At 36.5% G+C, this 17,407-nt stretch overlaps 1 protein-coding gene across 1 annotated transcript in view; it reads right to left on the bottom strand.

Annotated features, from left to right (window-relative positions):
- Positions 1 to 16,301, bottom strand: part of ankar (ankyrin and armadillo repeat containing) — a 24,134-nt gene extending 7,833 nt beyond the window's left edge. Inside the window, exons 1-13 of the mRNA XM_073845080.1 lie at positions 15,737 to 16,301; positions 11,663 to 12,100; positions 10,971 to 11,134; positions 10,432 to 10,547; positions 10,140 to 10,320; positions 9,838 to 10,060; positions 9,712 to 9,750; positions 3,827 to 4,028; positions 3,000 to 3,208; positions 2,653 to 2,757; positions 1,557 to 1,804; positions 1,273 to 1,441; positions 919 to 1,160 (exon numbers count right to left, since the gene is read on the bottom strand). Coding sequence (XP_073701181.1) covers positions 919 to 1,160; positions 1,273 to 1,441; positions 1,557 to 1,804; positions 2,653 to 2,757; positions 3,000 to 3,208; positions 3,827 to 4,028; positions 9,712 to 9,750; positions 9,838 to 10,060; positions 10,140 to 10,320; positions 10,432 to 10,547; positions 10,971 to 11,134; positions 11,663 to 12,100; positions 15,737 to 16,301 — 2,901 coding nt within the window. The remainder of the gene's footprint in view (positions 1 to 918; positions 1,161 to 1,272; positions 1,442 to 1,556; positions 1,805 to 2,652; positions 2,758 to 2,999; positions 3,209 to 3,826; positions 4,029 to 9,711; positions 9,751 to 9,837; positions 10,061 to 10,139; positions 10,321 to 10,431; positions 10,548 to 10,970; positions 11,135 to 11,662; positions 12,101 to 15,736) is intronic.
- Positions 16,302 to 17,407: the final 1,106 nt, after the last annotated feature.

Raw genomic sequence — 17,407 nt, 5'->3', positions numbered from 1 at the left:
AACTAATTCAACTAAACATTGTGTAATACAGTATCTACACTGCTGTTTAAAAGTTTGGGATGAGTAAAATTTTTAATGTTTTTTAAAGAAGTTTCTTATGCTCATCAAGGCTGCATCTATTTGATAAAAAATATATATATATTTAATTTAGTCAAATATTATTGCAATATAAAATAACAGTTTTCTATTTTAATATACTTTAACATATAATTTTTTTCCTGTGAAGAAAAGTTTGCTTTGATTTATATAAAAAGGAGTTTGTATTGTATACTCCTTCACATATGCACATATCACATATATATCACATATCACATGTATTTTAAGTCTTTGAACAGTAAGATTTTTTATGTTTTTTTAACTCTTATAACTGTTTTCTATTTGAATATATTTTAAAATATATATATAAATTTCAAAACAGAACTTTCAGCCTCATTACTCCGGTCTTCAGTGTCACATGATCCTTCAAAAATCATTCTAATATGCTGATTTATATTCAATGTTGGAAAAAGTTGTGCTGTTTAACATATTTTGGGACCTATGACACTTGGATCAGAATTCTTTGACAATATTAGGTCGAGATCCAAGTATTTGAAAATCTGGAATCTGAGGGTGCAAAAAAATCTAAATATTGAAATATTGCCTTTAAAGTTGTCCAAATAGTTGTAAAAAGTTCTTAGCAATGCATATTACTAATCAAAAATTAAGTTTTGATATATTTACATTAGAAAATTTACAAAATATCTTCTTGGAACATGATCTTAATATCCTAATGATTTTTAGCATACAAGAAAAATCAATCATTTTGACCCATACAACGTATTCTTAGCTATATTGCTACAAATATATCTGTGCAACATACTGGTTTTGTGGTCCAGGGTCACATATTTCTTTGCTGTGTTAAAGCTGTCATTGCATTACCTTTAAAAGTTGTAAAAGATACTTGGCAGCCGATTGTCTGAGGAAGCACTGCTGGATGGCAGGATTGTGACTGGCTATGGATTCAAGCGCTGTGGCTGCCTTGACCTTAACGGGAATCTTCCTCTCTCGCAGGGCTTGAACCAGAGCACTAACCGCTCCTGCCTCACATATGAGCCTCTGGTTCTCTTGGTGACCCCGAGCCAGCTCTGCAAGAGCCAAGCAGGCCTCTTCCTGCAGTACTTCTGTCAGACAAAAACACATCTACTTAATCTAAACTCAACTGATTAAGGCTTCTGAACTTCTCCTTATGTATTCTCTTTCATTACTGAATATTTTCCAGAAGGTAATCATTACCAGAGTTCACAGACAGGAATTCGACGAGATGTGGAACTCCTCCAGCGTGTGCAACAGCAGTTTGGTTGCATGGGCTTTTGACGCACAGTGTATAGATGCATTTAACTGCATTTACTAGCACATCTTGGAAGTCAGAGGTCAGTAGCTTTACTATCAGGGCCACCCCACCCTAAACAAAAAATTTTGAGGGTTTTGGTTTAAAAAACAGATGTTTTTTTTTTTTTTTTAAATGTGATTTTTTTTTTTTAAATATGTATAGATAATGTAAAAATTGCATGACTCACCAACTGAGCAATGAGGTTCTGGTGCTGCTCACTGTGTCCAGCCAGATCGGCCAGTATAACAGCACAGCGAGAGTGCAGCTCAGGCTGGTGACTTCTGAGGAGCTTGATCACCACCGGTATGGCACCATGATGCACCAGATCTTCGCAGACTTTCCTGTTCTCTGACATATGACACAGCACAGCTGTAGCCATGCACTGCACCACCAGTCTGTCTGAACAAAGAAGGCCCACCAGCACTGGAATCCCTCCTGCAGTGCAGAGAATGTTATTAGGCAATAACATTATTCTACACATTAATTTTAGAGAAAAATTTTAAATAGCTGTAATAACCACTTTAATATGGTAATAACTTTTATTTTACATTCTGATCATACTGCAAAAATGATGTTCTTCCTTAGTAATTTTGTTGTTTTCCAGTGCAAGATTCATAAATCAACAATGAAAAATAAATGAAAAAATGACATATGACATATGAACAAATATCCGCCAATAGGCTCAAGCAAAATAACTTTAATCTAAAGGGAAACAAGTTTTACCCCACTGGAGGATATTTGTTCTTGTTTAAAGACTTTCTGCCCTGATTTAAGAGCTTTTTATTGAATTAAGACTTTTTAAGAAAATAAAACATGATTTATTATTATACAAACACCAAAAAACTAAAATAACTATAATGATATAATATATATAATATGTGACCCTGGACCACAAAAAAACAGTTTTGTAGCAATAGCCAACACATTGTATGGGTCAAAATATAATAATATATAAAAATATATAATTTTTGATTAGTAATATGCATTGCTAAGAACTTCATTTGAACAACTTTAAAGGGATTTTCTCAGTATTTTGATTTTTTTTTTGCACCCTCAGATTCCAGATTTTCAAATAGTTGTATATTGGCTAAATTTTGTCCTATCCTAACAAACCATACATCAATGGAAAGCTTTCAGACAATATATAAATCTCAGTTTCCAAAAATAGACCCTTTATGACTGGTTTTGTGGTCCAGGGTAACATATATACTATAATAATTTAATAACAATATATAATATTTCAAAACTAAATATAAAAAAAACCATCAATATATATCTATGACCTGCTTCCATTATATCCTCACAGGAGGACTCAATGTTTACACAAAGAGCCTCAAGGCACCTAAGGGCCATCTCCAGCCGCCTGGGGTCCTCACTCTGGATCATTTCTGCAGAAAACAAGATGGAGATCAGGCATTAAATCACAAATTTAAAAAATACATTTAACTAATTATTTATTTAAATAAATAATAGAATATTGTAATAATAAATAATGAGTTGTTCAAATGTTTTTGTAGTGCATACTGTAAATGAGAAGTATTCTACTCATTTCTATTTCTACATTTAAGAAAAAATGTAGTTTTGACTGGTGAAAATGTGGAATACACATTTTAAATCTGCAATATCTTACCGACAAGAATCTTCCACACAGGAAGCCCATCCAAGTTCAGCTGAATGAGGTGTCTAAGGACATCTGTGTGAAAGTAAAGTGCTGCCAAATGGACAGTGTTATTCCCTTTGCTGTCTTCCTCTCTCCAGTTTGCCCCAGTGGACAACAGGATGTCCAGAGCTTCCACTGAACCCGAGGTCGCTGACAATAACAGCGGTGAACTGCCATACCTGAGAGGAAAAAAACAGTTATCATCTTGCATCTCTGAAAAACATTTGTTTCTAATTATAATGATGAAACCCTATTAAATATATGCATACACTGCAGTTCAAATGTTTGGGGTCAGTAATTAAAAATAAATACTTTGCATTAAATTGATCATAAGTGGCCATAAAGACTTTTATAATGAAGTGTATAATTTCTATTTGAAATAAATGCTGTTCTTTTGAACCTTCTATTCATCAAAGAATCCAGAAAAGAAATGTATAATGTTTTCAACAAAACATTTCAAGCACCACACTGATAATAATAAGAAATATTTCTTTAAAAAACACATCAGCATATTAGAGTGATTTCTGGAGGATCATGTGACACTGAAGACTGAACTAATGGCTGCTGAAAATTCAGCTTTGCCATCACAGGAATAATTTTAAAATATATTAAATTAGAACATAGCTCTTTTAAATTGTAATAATAATTCACAGTATTAACATTTGTACTGTACTGTTGATCAAATAAATGCAGTCTTGGTAACCATTAAAAACAATCTTACCAATCCCAAACTTTAAAAAGGTTGTGTGTATGCATTTAAATACAGTGATTTAATTACTACAATATATATCACATACTCAGCAGGGGTCTTCATTTCCAATAACGCTGAGTCTTTCCTACATAGTGCTTGAATACATGCCACTTGGCCATAAAAGGCTGCAACATGAATAGCCATCCAACCCCTCTTGTCCACAAGTTTGTAGTCCGCTCGCAGTGCCAGAAGACAGTTTAGGGATTCGAGGGAGCCACATTGTGCAGCGAGGTGCATTGGAGTGAGCCCTAATGGGAAAAATTAAAAAAATTAAAAAATAAATACACATATAAATGCATCTTTAGACACATTCTGCCAGGTTTTACATTATTGACACCTCCACTAGCTGCATCCATTTTGCTCTTTGATCTGTGATTTGGAGGTTTCACTTCTTAAATAAAACATAAAAATAGTAACTGTTACGGAGTGCCCGGCAGCCCCACTAGAGACTCTATGTTATGTGTTGTCTCAACCCACCATGCTTCACCCTCATCTGTCTCATGTTTTCATTGGTCCTCCTGTTCCATGTGTCTGTTCCCCATTGGTTGTTTCTGTCATGTGACCCCTTGTGTTTGGTATAAAGCCTCTCCCTTCCCCCTCTGTGTTTGCTGATCGTTGTTTAGCCTTAATCTTCTATGCTGCGTCCGAAATCGCATACTGCTTCAGTAGGTACTACATTTAAATTAGGGGTGGGCATAGATTATTTTTTTTAATCTAGATTAATCTAGATTAAATCTTGAAATTAATCTAGATTAATCTAGATTAAAATGGCTAATTTGAAATCTGCCGAAGGCATTCAGAATATGTGTGCTACCCAAATAATGACTAAAAGTAAGTCTTTGAGAACGGGTTTCTCAAGCCAGGTGGCGCATTAGACCAGGCGCTCATCTCCTGCTTCCAAAATGCATTACAAACTGCTTGACGATTGCATTTACAACACAATTACCTATACAAACTTGTGTAACAAAGTACTTCTGCGCAAAAGGCTGTACGACGTGCGCGTTCCCGTAGAATACACAGGCGCACGGGTATGGATAGCCTATCTGCGTGCATAGTCTATCAATAAACTGCGTTGCTTTTAGAAGCGTCAATTCAGTTGTTGCATATAGTTTAATGTCTTTATTTCGGGATTATCCAAGTAAATTATAACTCAAACTTGAGATTTTACTGGGGCACAGCAGATTTTCACTGGGGCACGTGCCCCAGTAAAAAGGGTCTAGCGAGGCACGCACCTGCCCTGAAGCGGCTTCATAACTGCATCCATGTCTGCGCGTCTCATTTGATGTGGTAATTTCACAGAAGTTGAAGACTTGTTCTCGCCCCCTACAGTGCAATTCAACTAGATATACGTCATCCGCGCTAAAACATCAAAGTGAAAGTCATCATATCTTACGTAGTTTAGACCCAGCTGCCAACCCAACTTTGAGAATAGATTAACGGCGATATTTTTTTTATCGCGCGATATGAGTCTCACGTTAACGCAGCACGTTAACGCCGATAACGGCCCACCACTAATTTAAATTCAAATGTACTTCATGACCGTTAAAACAGTATGTTCTATATAGTATGAATATGGGTAGTATGAATGGAATTTGGACATACTACATCCGCCGTGTCTCCACTTTCCGCCATTTTTTCGAATAACGACTCCTCTCCTGGAGCCTGAAGTGTCCATCGGATGCGTACTGCAGAATTCGGGCGGAAGCAGTAGGTCACCCGGGTACTTCTCGCCTACTGTATTTCGAATACTATGAATTCGGACATACTACTCGCCTCACATACTGTTTTTCGCGTTATATATAGTAGGGAAGTATGCGATTTCGGACGCAGCGCAAGTGTTTATCGTGTTCCTAGTTTCCTTGTGTTACTCCTAGCCATTGTCTCAGTTCAGTTTCATAGTTTAGTTTCATTTCCCTCTTTGGACTGCCCATTTGGATTTTGCCCTTCTGCCTGTGTTTCGGATTACGCTTTGGATTATCTTGGATGTTCCTGCTTGCTGGTGATTTTGACCCTGCCCGTCAACCACGATCTGTTTAATAAAGCTCGCATTTGGATCCACCTCTCACAGTCTCCGTTACAGAACGATCAGCCACACCCGGATCCAGTGGCTTTATTCAACAACCAGCTCGATCATGGACCCAGTTGACCAGCTACTGCACCTCCGACAAAGAGATCTCCCCATTGAGGAATACGTTCACCAGTTCTGTAAGTTTGCATACCAAGTACCGTTTTACGATGAGATCTGGTTAAAGGATTTATTCTGCATGGGACTTAATGAGCCAACTAAATCTATGTTGCCTGGAGGGGAATTTAAATGTTCATTGAAGGACTGCATGGATTATGCATTGTTGTTATGCGGCTCTGCGTTTACTGTGGGTGCTCTAGCAGAGCCACAGCACAAGATGTCTGCCAGCCCAAGGCCATAGCACAAGATGTCTGCTAGCTTAGAGCCACAGCACAAGATGGCTGCCCCTCCAGAGCCTGTTCACAAGATGGCCGTCCTTCCTGAGCCTGTCCACAAGATGGCGGTCCTTCATGAGCCTGTTCACAAGATGGCCGCCCTTCCAGAGACAGTTCACAAGATGGCCGCCGTTCCTGCGTCCCCAGCCAAGATGGCCACCCTTCCAGAGCCTGTTCGCAAAATGGCCGCCGTTCCAGAGCCTGTTGCAAAGATGGCTGCCACGCCTGCCAAGCCAACGCCCGCTAGCGCCACGCCAGCCAAGTCAGCGCCCGCTAACGTCACGCCTGCCCAGCCACAGCCTGTTCACGCCATGTCTTCTGCTCCAGAGTCTGCACCTATCATGGCCGTCCCTCCAGCTGCTGTTCCTGTCAGGTGAAGTCACATCACTGCTGCTGTTCCTGCACAGTCAAGTCCCGTCACAGTTGCAGTTCCTGCAAAGTCAAGAAATGTCACAGCTTCTGTTTCTACAAAGTCAAGTCATATCATTGCAGCTGTTCCTGCAAAATCAAGTCACGTCACAGCTGCTGCTCTTTCAGAGTCAAGTCAGAACACAGCAGCACTTTCTGAATCAAGTCAAGACACAGCAGTACCTCCTGAGCCAGGTCAAGCAGCACTTCCTGAGTCAAGTCAAGCAGCACTTCCTAAGTCAAGTCAAGCAGCACTTCCTGAGTCAAGTCAAACAACTTTACTTCCTGAACCAAGTCAAGTTACAGTTTCACCTCCTGAGCCAAGACAAGTCACGGTTTCACACCCCAAGTCACCTCAAGATACTACAGCACCTCCTGAATCACGCCAAGCCACTGCTGTTCCCTCAATGCTAAGTCAAGTCACAGTTGCTCCCTCAAGGCCAAGTCAAGTCACAGCTGCTCGCCCAACATCAAGTCAAGCTACAGCCATCCCTTCAAGGCCAAGTCAAGTCACAGCTGTTTCCTCAAGGTCAAGTCAAGTCACTACTGCTCCCTCAAAGCCAAGACAAGTCACAGCTGTTGCACTTAGGCCAAGTCATGTCTCGCCCGAGCGTCCAGAGCCAAGTCACGTCTCGCCCGAACGTCCAGAGCCAAGTCACGTCTCGCCCAAGCCACACCGTGTCTCGTCTGACCTCCCAGAGCCACGGCATGTCTCATCCCATCTGCCAGAACCACGGCATTTCTTGATCGCCAGTGTGATGGACACTCCTCTGATGTCAGTACAGGCTGCAGGCATCCCTAGCCACACAGAGCCTTCGTTCCCAAGCCTTACACCCTCAGGCCTGGTGTGCATCCCATTAACCACCGCACTGCCCATGATGGCCATCGCCATTTTAAGTGTGTGGGCTGCATACTACGCTCCGGAGGCCTCATCTGCCTACGAGTCTGATCCGGAAGCCTCGTCTGTCCACGAACCCGCTGCACCTATGCCTCTTATCGAGGCGGCGTCTATAGCAGAATTCCCTGCTCTGCCTGCGCCGCCAAGGCTCCCTGCTCTGTCTGCACTGTCAAGGTTCCCTGCTCTGCCTGCGCCGCCAAGGCTATCTGCTCTGTCTGCACTGTCAAGGTTCCCTGCTCTGCCTGCACCGCCAAGGCTATCTGCTCTGCCTGCACCCCCAGGGCTCCCTGTCTGCCCTGTCACTGCTATGGAGGCCGTTCCTGAAGTTCCTGTCTGCCCTGTTACGGCCATGGAGGCCACATGTGCTCCGTCTGCTCCGCCCTGGTGGGCTCCTACTCCATCTGCTCCGCCCTGGTGGGCCCCTGCTCCGTCTTCTCTGCCCTGGTGGGCTCCTGCTCCGCCCTGGTGGGCTCCCGTTCCGTCTGCTCCGCCCTGGTGGGCTCCCGTTCCGTCTGCGCCACCCTGGTGGGCTCCTGCTCCTCCACAGCCACATGGACCTGGCCCTCCGTCGTTCCTCTGCTCCCCCCCACCGCCCTCCAGGACTGTCTGTGCATTGTCATTTGGGAGCATCTGGAAGCCACTCTTTGGGGGGGGGGGCTATGTTACGGAGTGCCCGGCAGCCCCACTAGAGGGCACTCCAATATGGACTCTATGTTATGTGTTGTCTCAACCCACCATGCTTCACCCTCGTCTGTCTCATGTTTTCATTGGTCCTCCTGTTCCATGTGTCTGTTCCCCATTGGTTGTTTCTGTCATGTGACCCCTTGTGTTTGGTATAAAGCTTCTCCCTTCCCCCTCTGTGTTTGCTGATCGTTGTTTAGCCTTAATCTTCTAGTGTTTATCGTGTTCCTAGTTTCCTTGTGTTATTCCTAGCCATTGTCTCAGTTCTGCTCAGTTTCCTAGTCTTAGTCATAGTTTTTCCCAGTTTCATAGTTTAGTTTCATTTCCCTCTTTGGACTGCCCATTTGGATTTTGACCTTCTGCCTGTGTTTCGGATTACGCTTTGGATTATCTTGGATGTTCCTGTTTGCTGGTGATTTTGACCCTGCCTGTCAACCACGATCTGTTTAATAAAGCTTGCATTTGGATCTACTTCTCACAGTCTCCGTTACAGTAACAATACAGTTAGATGTGTTATACCACTAAATAAAACATATTATTACATAAAATATATATTATACGCTGCTGTTCAAAAGTTTGGGATCAGTAAGATTTTTAAAGTTTTTAAAATTCTCTTATGCTCATCAAGGATGCGTTTATTTTTATCAAAAATACATAAAAACGGTAATATTGTGAAATATTATTACAGATTAAAATAATGGCTTTCTATTTTAATATATTTTAAAATATAATTTATTCCTCTGATGCAAAGCTGAATTTTCATCAGCCATTACTCCAGTCTTCAGTGTCACGCAGTCTTTCAGAAATCATTATAATATGATGATTTATTACTTTTATTATCAATGTTGGAAACAGTTGCGCTGCTTAATCATTTTTTGGAACCTGTGATACTTTTTTCCAGGATTCTTTGATGAATAAAAAGTTTAAAAGAACAGCATTTATTCAAAATACATGTCTTTACTATCACCTTTTATCAATTTAACACATCCTTGGTGAATAAAAGTATTAATTTCTAAAAAATAAAAATAAAAAAATAAAAAAAACATTTAAATGGTAGTTTATGTTGTTACAAAAGATTTCTATGTTAAATAAATGCTGTTCTTTTTAACTTTTTATTTATTAAATAATTCTGAAAAAAGTATCACAGGTTCCAACTAAATATTAAGCAGCACAACTGTTTTCAATATTGATAATAAATCAACATGTTAGAATGATTTCTGAAGGATCATGTGACACTAAAGACTGGAGTAATGATGCTGAAAATCCAGCTTTGTATCACAGGAACAAATTACATTTTAAAATATATTTATATAGAATATGTTATTTTACATTTAAATAATATTTCACAATACTACTGTTTTTTTCTGGATTTTTTATTTTTGATCAAATAAAGAAACATAGAAAAATATTATTATTGGTTGTCTTTTTTTACATTTTTGTTTTTTATTTTACATTCAGGATGTGACAGCTTCAATTACCCTTACCTGCTCCTTCTATGAATGGACCTCCAACACCTGATTTTCCTGACAATGAAGAAAATAAGAACATTTAAAAATGTCTATAAGTTTTTAATGCAGCTAAACATTGGTAGAGACTGCTAATGTGTTGACCTGAGTTAGTGAATCTCTCGCTGCGCATCTGGTTGAGGTTGACTCCTGTTGCAGCGAGCTGGAGGATGATGTGCGGTTGGTTGTTAGCTGCAGCATGATGAAGCAGAGAGAGACCCTGCTCATCAAGAACATGTAGGTGGGACGCCGGGTTCCTGCACCTTAGTGATTGAAATGCTGCACACATTCCTCTCTCTGCTGCTGCCTTCAGCCCAAATGCCACAGTCTGGATTCGAAGCACATTTTGATGTTTAAATACAGAGTATGTAAACTGAAGTACTCTGAAATTGATTGTCATTTATCACCTTGCACTTTATAGCTTTTGTGTAACCAAATGTTTTCTTGAACTGCTCGTGTAGCTCAATGTCCGTCAAAGGCAGTCTCTTTCCTTTGAGGATTTTGATGGAAGTGTTTAAAGCCCCCCACCACTGAATCAGGTTATGTTGAGGATAAAGCGACTCTAGCTCAATGCAGATGACGTTATAGCTGCAAAACACAAATGTATGTTAGATTGCATGAAATGCAACACTTTAAGTTTACAGTATTTATATAACTGAATATATAATTGCATGAATATATAATGTAAACAGTGCTGACCTTTTCCCTTCAATCTCACTGAGTGGAATTGGAAATTGTGTTTTGTAAGTGGAGTTCTGACGAAGTAACTCAGAAAGGTAATTGGCTGCTTGAGTCTGAAGTGTTCTGAAAGCCACCTACACATAAAACATCTAGATTTAATATTTTATTTTAGTATTTAGATCAAACAAATGCAGGCTTGGTGAGCAGAAGAGACTTCTTTAAACACAAAAAATCTTACTGTTCAAAACCTTTTGACTGATAGTGTATTAAATTGCATATCTGCAATGTTAATAATGTATAATAATAATAATCCTATTGTTATGTCTTATTATTAGACTAGAATTTTTAATTGTATGTTATATTTTATATTTTATTATATTTATTTTATTTATGTATTATTTTATTATTATTTATGTTGTTGTTGTTGTTATTATTATTTACATTTATGGTTGCATACCTTACTAACAAATACATTTTTTTTTTCATTTGCATTTTCTGAGTGAAGTTTTAAAAAACTTAAAATTAATCTACAAAAGGGCTTTAGATTTATATTTCACCTTCATTTCCTCAGTGATGCCATCAAGAGGAGGAGTCCCCACATCAAATTCAATCCCTCCATGAAGGTGAAAATACTGATTCTGCTTCTGTGGAAAGTGCTTGCAGACAAAGTCTGGTCCGAGAAGATGTGGAGGAAGCTCTCGCTCTGTTTTCAGCTTGTCATCTTTATGCAAAAAAAAGTCAATGTCAGTGCATCCACATATGTGACCCTGGACCACAAAACCAGTCACAAGGTTAAATTTTACAAAACTGAGATATATAAATAATATAAGCTTTCTTTTTTCAATAAATAAGCTTTCTATTGATGTATGGTTTGTTAGGATAGGACAATATTTGGCCGAGATACATCTATTTGAAAATCAGGAATCTAAGGGTGCAAAAAAATCTAAATACTGAGAAAATCACCTTTAAAGTTGTCCAAATTAAGTTCTTAACAATGCATATTAGTAATCAAAAATTACATTTTGATAGGTTTACAGTAGGAATTTTACAAAAAATCTTAATGTAGCATGATCTTTACTTAATTTCCTAATGATTTTTGACATAAAAGAAAAATCAATAATTTTGACCCATACAATGTATTTTTGGCTATTGCTACAAATATACCCCAGCGACTTAAGACTGGTTTTGTGGTCCAGGGTCACATATTAATCAGGGAAAGCAGTGACAGCAATCAAAAGACAATGCAAACCTGACAAAGGTGGGAGCATTTGAGACAAATTAGGTATCAACATCTTTTTCTTCAAGGATATCAGCAGGGGCACCAGAAACGTGATGAGTTTCAGGTATACAAGGTCCCTGGAGACTTCTGCATTCCTCTTGAGGTGTTTTCTCACCAGAATAACGTGGTCTGACAGCCTTTTCTGTAGCCTCTGGTAGGTGGCCAGATCAATGTTGTCCTCAGTGAGACGGACCACATTAGATAAGCTATGAGATGCCTCAAACACAAACAGATTTTGGTGTTGGCGGACAGAGGTCAGGTAGGCACTCAGCTTGATCGTGATGTTTTCTGAGTATTGTGAAAAGAGCTTCTCCTCCTCTGCACTGTTGGGTTCATAGGTTGGGTCTACCTTGATGTTCTCCTTATAAATGTCCTGAAAACATGGATCATCTGAGATGTCTGTTAAACCTGGTGACACAAAACAGTGTACAATACTTTCATTAAATACTACTTTAATTATTTTCACATCTTTCTTGGGCTGTTCTAGATTCAAAGACTTCATATACACTATCAGTCAAAAGTTTCAGATTTTTTATGTTTTTTAAAGAAGCCTGCATTTGTTTGATTCAAAATACAGCTAAAGTAGTAATATTGTAAAATATTTTCACTGTTTAAAATAACTCCTTTCTATTTGAATATATTTTAAAATTTAATTTATTCCTGTGATTTCAAAGCTGAATTTTTAGCATCATTACTCCAGTCACACACAATACTTCAGAAATCATTCTAATATTCTCATTTGCTGTTCTCATTTGCTGTTCAAGACACATTATTATTTTTATTTTCGTTATTTAAAAAACAGCTTAGTACATTTTTTCAGGATTCTTTGATGAATAGAAAGATCCAAAGATTAGTATTTATCTTAAATAAAAGCTTTTGTAACATTATACGCTATACCATTCAAAAAGCTGAGATTATAAAAAATAATACTTTTATTTAGCAAAGATGCTTTATATTGATTAAAAGTGATGATAAAGACATTTATAATGTTACAACAGATTTCAATTTCAGATCAATGCTGTTCTTCTGAACTTTCTCAGGCATGTGATTGGCTAAGGACAAAAAAGCAGGAAAATATATCCCCCCCCCCCCCCCCCCCAGAATGATACACAAAGCAGCGCCGCAGCTGACTTTGAAACGCGCAGCGCTCATATTTATTCAATGGATAACCTTATAAAGTTCCATCGCAATTCTTGCCTTTTAGTCCCCACATTTAAGACCACCTGAAATAATTAGTCTTTCTTAACCCCTAATAACACTACAGTCATCAATAAATATGAAGAGCTTTATTTCAAGAACTGACTTTCAAAAACCCTTAGCCTACACAAAATACGTTTCTTTTTATTTTGCAGAAGAGAAATATTAGGGAAGTAAATTAATATCAGCATATGAAGTATATTCGTCTATCATTGTCTCTTAGAGAATGTGCACATTAGATGCTGAAAGCGCTGTTTTTACTTTCACTTTAATATATGCAGTTTTCACGTTGCTTGTGTGATATCCATTGGCTCACCGTCGTGGTTTAAAATATAAATATGTATAAAAATACAGTATAAAAAGATATATTTACAATATTTTGCGACGTAACCCCAAAATAATGCATTTTCCATCAACGTTTTTCACTCACTGAAAGCTACATCTGTCTGCCGATCTTTTCTCTCCTCACTGCACGGAAGATTGCACCGAAACGCTGACCCTAGTGTGCTTGATATAAATGTATTTATTAGAAATAGCGTTTGGCATTTTTTTTATTATTATTATGTCAAAAGCTTTCACGGTCCGCATGGACGCATCTTGCGGTCCGGAATCATACTTCGCCATCCGCCATTTGCGAACGGTCGCAAATACGTGACATAGGTCACATTTTCAGGTCGAAAAATCCGGAATTCCGGATTAATCCGGAAAAATCACATCCCTGCTTTCTAGTCATTAAAGAAGCCTAACAAAATTCTACTCGGCTGTTTTCAAAATAATAATAATAATAAATGTTTTCTGCATAGCAAATCAGAATATTAGAACGATTTCAGCTTTGTAATCACAGGAATAAATTACATTTTAAAATACATTCAAAATAGAAAGTAGTTACAGTATTTTAAATAGGAAAAATATTTCTAAATGTTACTGTTTTTCCTGTACTTTGGATCAAATCAATGCAAGCTTGATAAGCAGAAGAGTTATCATTAAAAATCTTACTGTTCAAAAACTTTTGACTGGTAGTGTACAAATAACAGATGGAAAATAAAATAAAATTGATCCGCATATGCGAAGGAGTATACTAACTAACAAACTCAAATAATTCAATTTGAAAAGTATTGGTCGTTGATATGTATTTAAAGGAAATTAAATAGATCTTTTTAATGGTATTAACCCTGTAAAGCCTAAAATAGTAGTCAGAATAATTTAATTATTTACTAAATCATTTATTGGAATGGAACCATTTGTTATTATCATTATTATTATTTTTCAGCTGTTTTTTTCCAGCAGAGTTTTGATAATGTTGACAATGTTGAAATGTGCATATAAAACTGTTTACAACATAATAATAAAAGTTTTTGAGCAGCAAATCAGAATATTACAATGATTTCTGAAGGATCATGTGACTGGAGTAATGATGCAAAAAATTCAGCTTTGAATTAAATTTTAAAGTATACTATTTTAAATAGTAAAAATATTTTAAAAATTGTACTGTTTTGCTGTACTTTGGATCAATTTTAAAATATTACAAATTAAAAATCTTACTGTTTAAAAATTTTGACTGGTAGTCAATAAACTACCAGTAAATAAATAACAAATGGAATAATAATAAATAACAGATGGAAAATGAAATAAAATTGATCCGCATATGTGTGAGTATACTAACAAACTCAAATAATTTAATTTGAAAAGTATTGGTCGTTGATATGTATTTAAAGGAAATTAAATAGATCTTTTTAATGGTATTAACCCTGTAAAGCCTAAAATAATAGTCAGAATAATTTAATTATTTACTAAATTATTTATTGGAATGGAACCATTTATTATTATCATTATTATTATTATTTTTCAGCTGTTTTTTCCAGCACAGTTTTGATAATATCGATCATTTACAGGCCTTAGAAATGTGCATATAAAATATGATACAGTGAAAAATGTACAGAAATGAAAGAATTGACTCAGCTGTTTACAATATAATAATAAAAGTTTTTTGAGCAGGAAATCACAATATTACAATGATTTCTGAAGGATCATGTGACTGGAGTAATGATGCTAAAAATTCAGCTTTGAAGTCACAGGAATAAATTAAATTTTAAAATATATTCAAACAGAAAGCAGCTACTTTAAATAGTAAAAATATTTTAAAAATTGTACTGTTTTGCTGTACTTTGCATCAATTTTAAAATATTACAAATTAAAAATCGTACTGTTTAAAAATTTTGACTTGTAGTCAATAAACTACCAGTAAATAAATAACAAATGGAATAATAATAATAAATAACAGATGGAAAATTAAATAAAATTGATCCGCATATGTGTGAGTATACTAACAAACTCAAATAATTTAATTTGAAAAGTATTGGTCATTGATATGTATTTAAAGGAAATTAAATAGATCTTTTTAATGGTATTAACCCGGTAAAGCCTAAAATAATAGTCAGAAGAATTTAATTATTTACCAAATTATTTATTGGAATGGAACCGTTTATTATTATCATTATTATTATTTTTCAGCTGATTTTTCCAGCACAGTTTTGATAATATCGATCATTTACAAGCCTTAGAAATGTGCATACAAAATATGATACAGTGAAAAATGAAACTTTACAACTGTTTACAACATAATAAAAGTTTTTGAGCAGCAAATCAGAATATTACAATGATTTCTGAAGGATCATGTGACTGGTGTAATGATGCAAAAAATTCAGTTTTGAATTAAATTTTAAAATATATTCAAACAGAAAGCAGCTGTTTTAAATAGTAAAAATATTTCAAAAACTGCACTGTTTTGCTGTACTTTGGATCAATATTAAAAATCTTTTTAAACATTTTTACTGTAGTGTATCTCACCTGCATTGAAGAACTCTGTAAGCACATCTTTCTTTGTTTGAAGAGCACCATCTGAATCCACGGCCAGGATTGACCTCCATAACTCAGAGAAGCGTATTCGTTTTTCTCTAGGAATGTAACTCCCGTGCCAAAGAGCCTTCATGGTATAATCAATGTTTATTAGTATCTGACCGACTTTTGTATCGTAATATGCTGGTGGTAACTGACACGTCGAGCTCAGGTCATAGTTGGGTACCAGACTGATGACAGGAACTTGGTTAAAACCATATATTCCCACAGTCAGCTCCCTCACAATCTGGTGGACCATCCTGTAATCCAGGGGCAAACTGGAGTCAAATGGAGCCAGAATGATTATGTCGGGAGCTAAAATGTTTCTCATTTGTCTGATAATGCCAGGAGGCGCATCCACAGGTAGGTTGTGTTCATCAACACCGAGCAACCAGTTACAGAAGGTCAAGCTGAGCAGTTCTTGAAGTTCTTTGCGGTCATATTTCTCAAGTAAAGACTGAGCGGTCAACGCAGCACGAACAGCCTTCTCGTTGCTTTGATCTGATGGGTTCGCCATCAAAACAAATCTTTTTTTTTCTGACATAGACGATATGAGTGCGGTAAAATGAAGATAATTAATTTCTTTCGAAAATACCGTTAATGTCTTCCTCAGAAGATTGATTGATGCAAGTTTGAAGAATGTTGCTCTTAGCAACCAGCGACGCACAGTGACGTTCTGCAATTCCTCAGATTAGCCAATAGATGACGCTGTTGCACGCGTTCGCGTTCGGGTCAGTGCAACTGCAGGTTTGAGTTTTTTCTTTAATAATTATTAGTTTATTTAACGGTGCATTTCACATTGATAAACATTGTAAATGCGTCAGGGTCTATTTCTATTTTTTTAACGGTAAGATTTTTATTGTTTTTTTTAAGAAGTCTCTGCTCTCCAAGCCTGCGTTTATTTGATCCCAAGTACAGCAAAAACAGTCAATTTTGAAATATTTTTACTATTTAAAATATTTTTTAAATGTAATTTATTCCTGTGATTTCAAAGTTGAATTTTAGCATCGTTACTCCAGTCACATAATCCTTCAGAAATCATTCTAATATTCTAAGCTGCTGCTCAAAAAGCATTTAATATTATTATGTCGTTGAATAGAAAGAAGAACATCATTTATCTGAAATAGAAATCTTTTGTAACATTATAAATGTCTTTATCATTACTTTCAATCAATATAAGCATCCTTGATAAAGAAAAGTATAAATTTCGTTCCAAAAAAATGATACTGCTTTTGAATTGTATAGTGTATAATGTTACAACACTTTTTATTTCAGATAAATGTTGAACTTTGGATCTTTATATTCGTTAAATAATCCTGAAAAACATGTACTCAACGGTTTTAAATATTGATAATAATATTAAAAATAATAATAATGAAAGAATGATTTCTGAAGGATCATGTGACACTTAAGACTGGAGTAATCATGCTAAAAAATGTAGCTTTGATCACAGGAATAAATTACATTTTAAAATATATTCAAATAGAAAGCAGTTATTTTAAATAGTAAAAATATTTCACAATATTACTGCTTTTGCTGTACTTTGGATCAAATAAAAGCAGGCTTAGTGAGCAGAAGAGACTTCTTTAAAAAAACAATAAAAATCTTACTGTTCAAAAAATT

This window comes from Garra rufa, chromosome 8 (assembly GCF_049309525.1).
Source record: "Garra rufa chromosome 8, GarRuf1.0, whole genome shotgun sequence".
NCBI lineage: Eukaryota > Metazoa > Chordata > Actinopteri > Cypriniformes > Cyprinidae > Garra > Garra rufa.
This window is presented reverse-complemented; position numbering and strand designations above follow the sequence as displayed.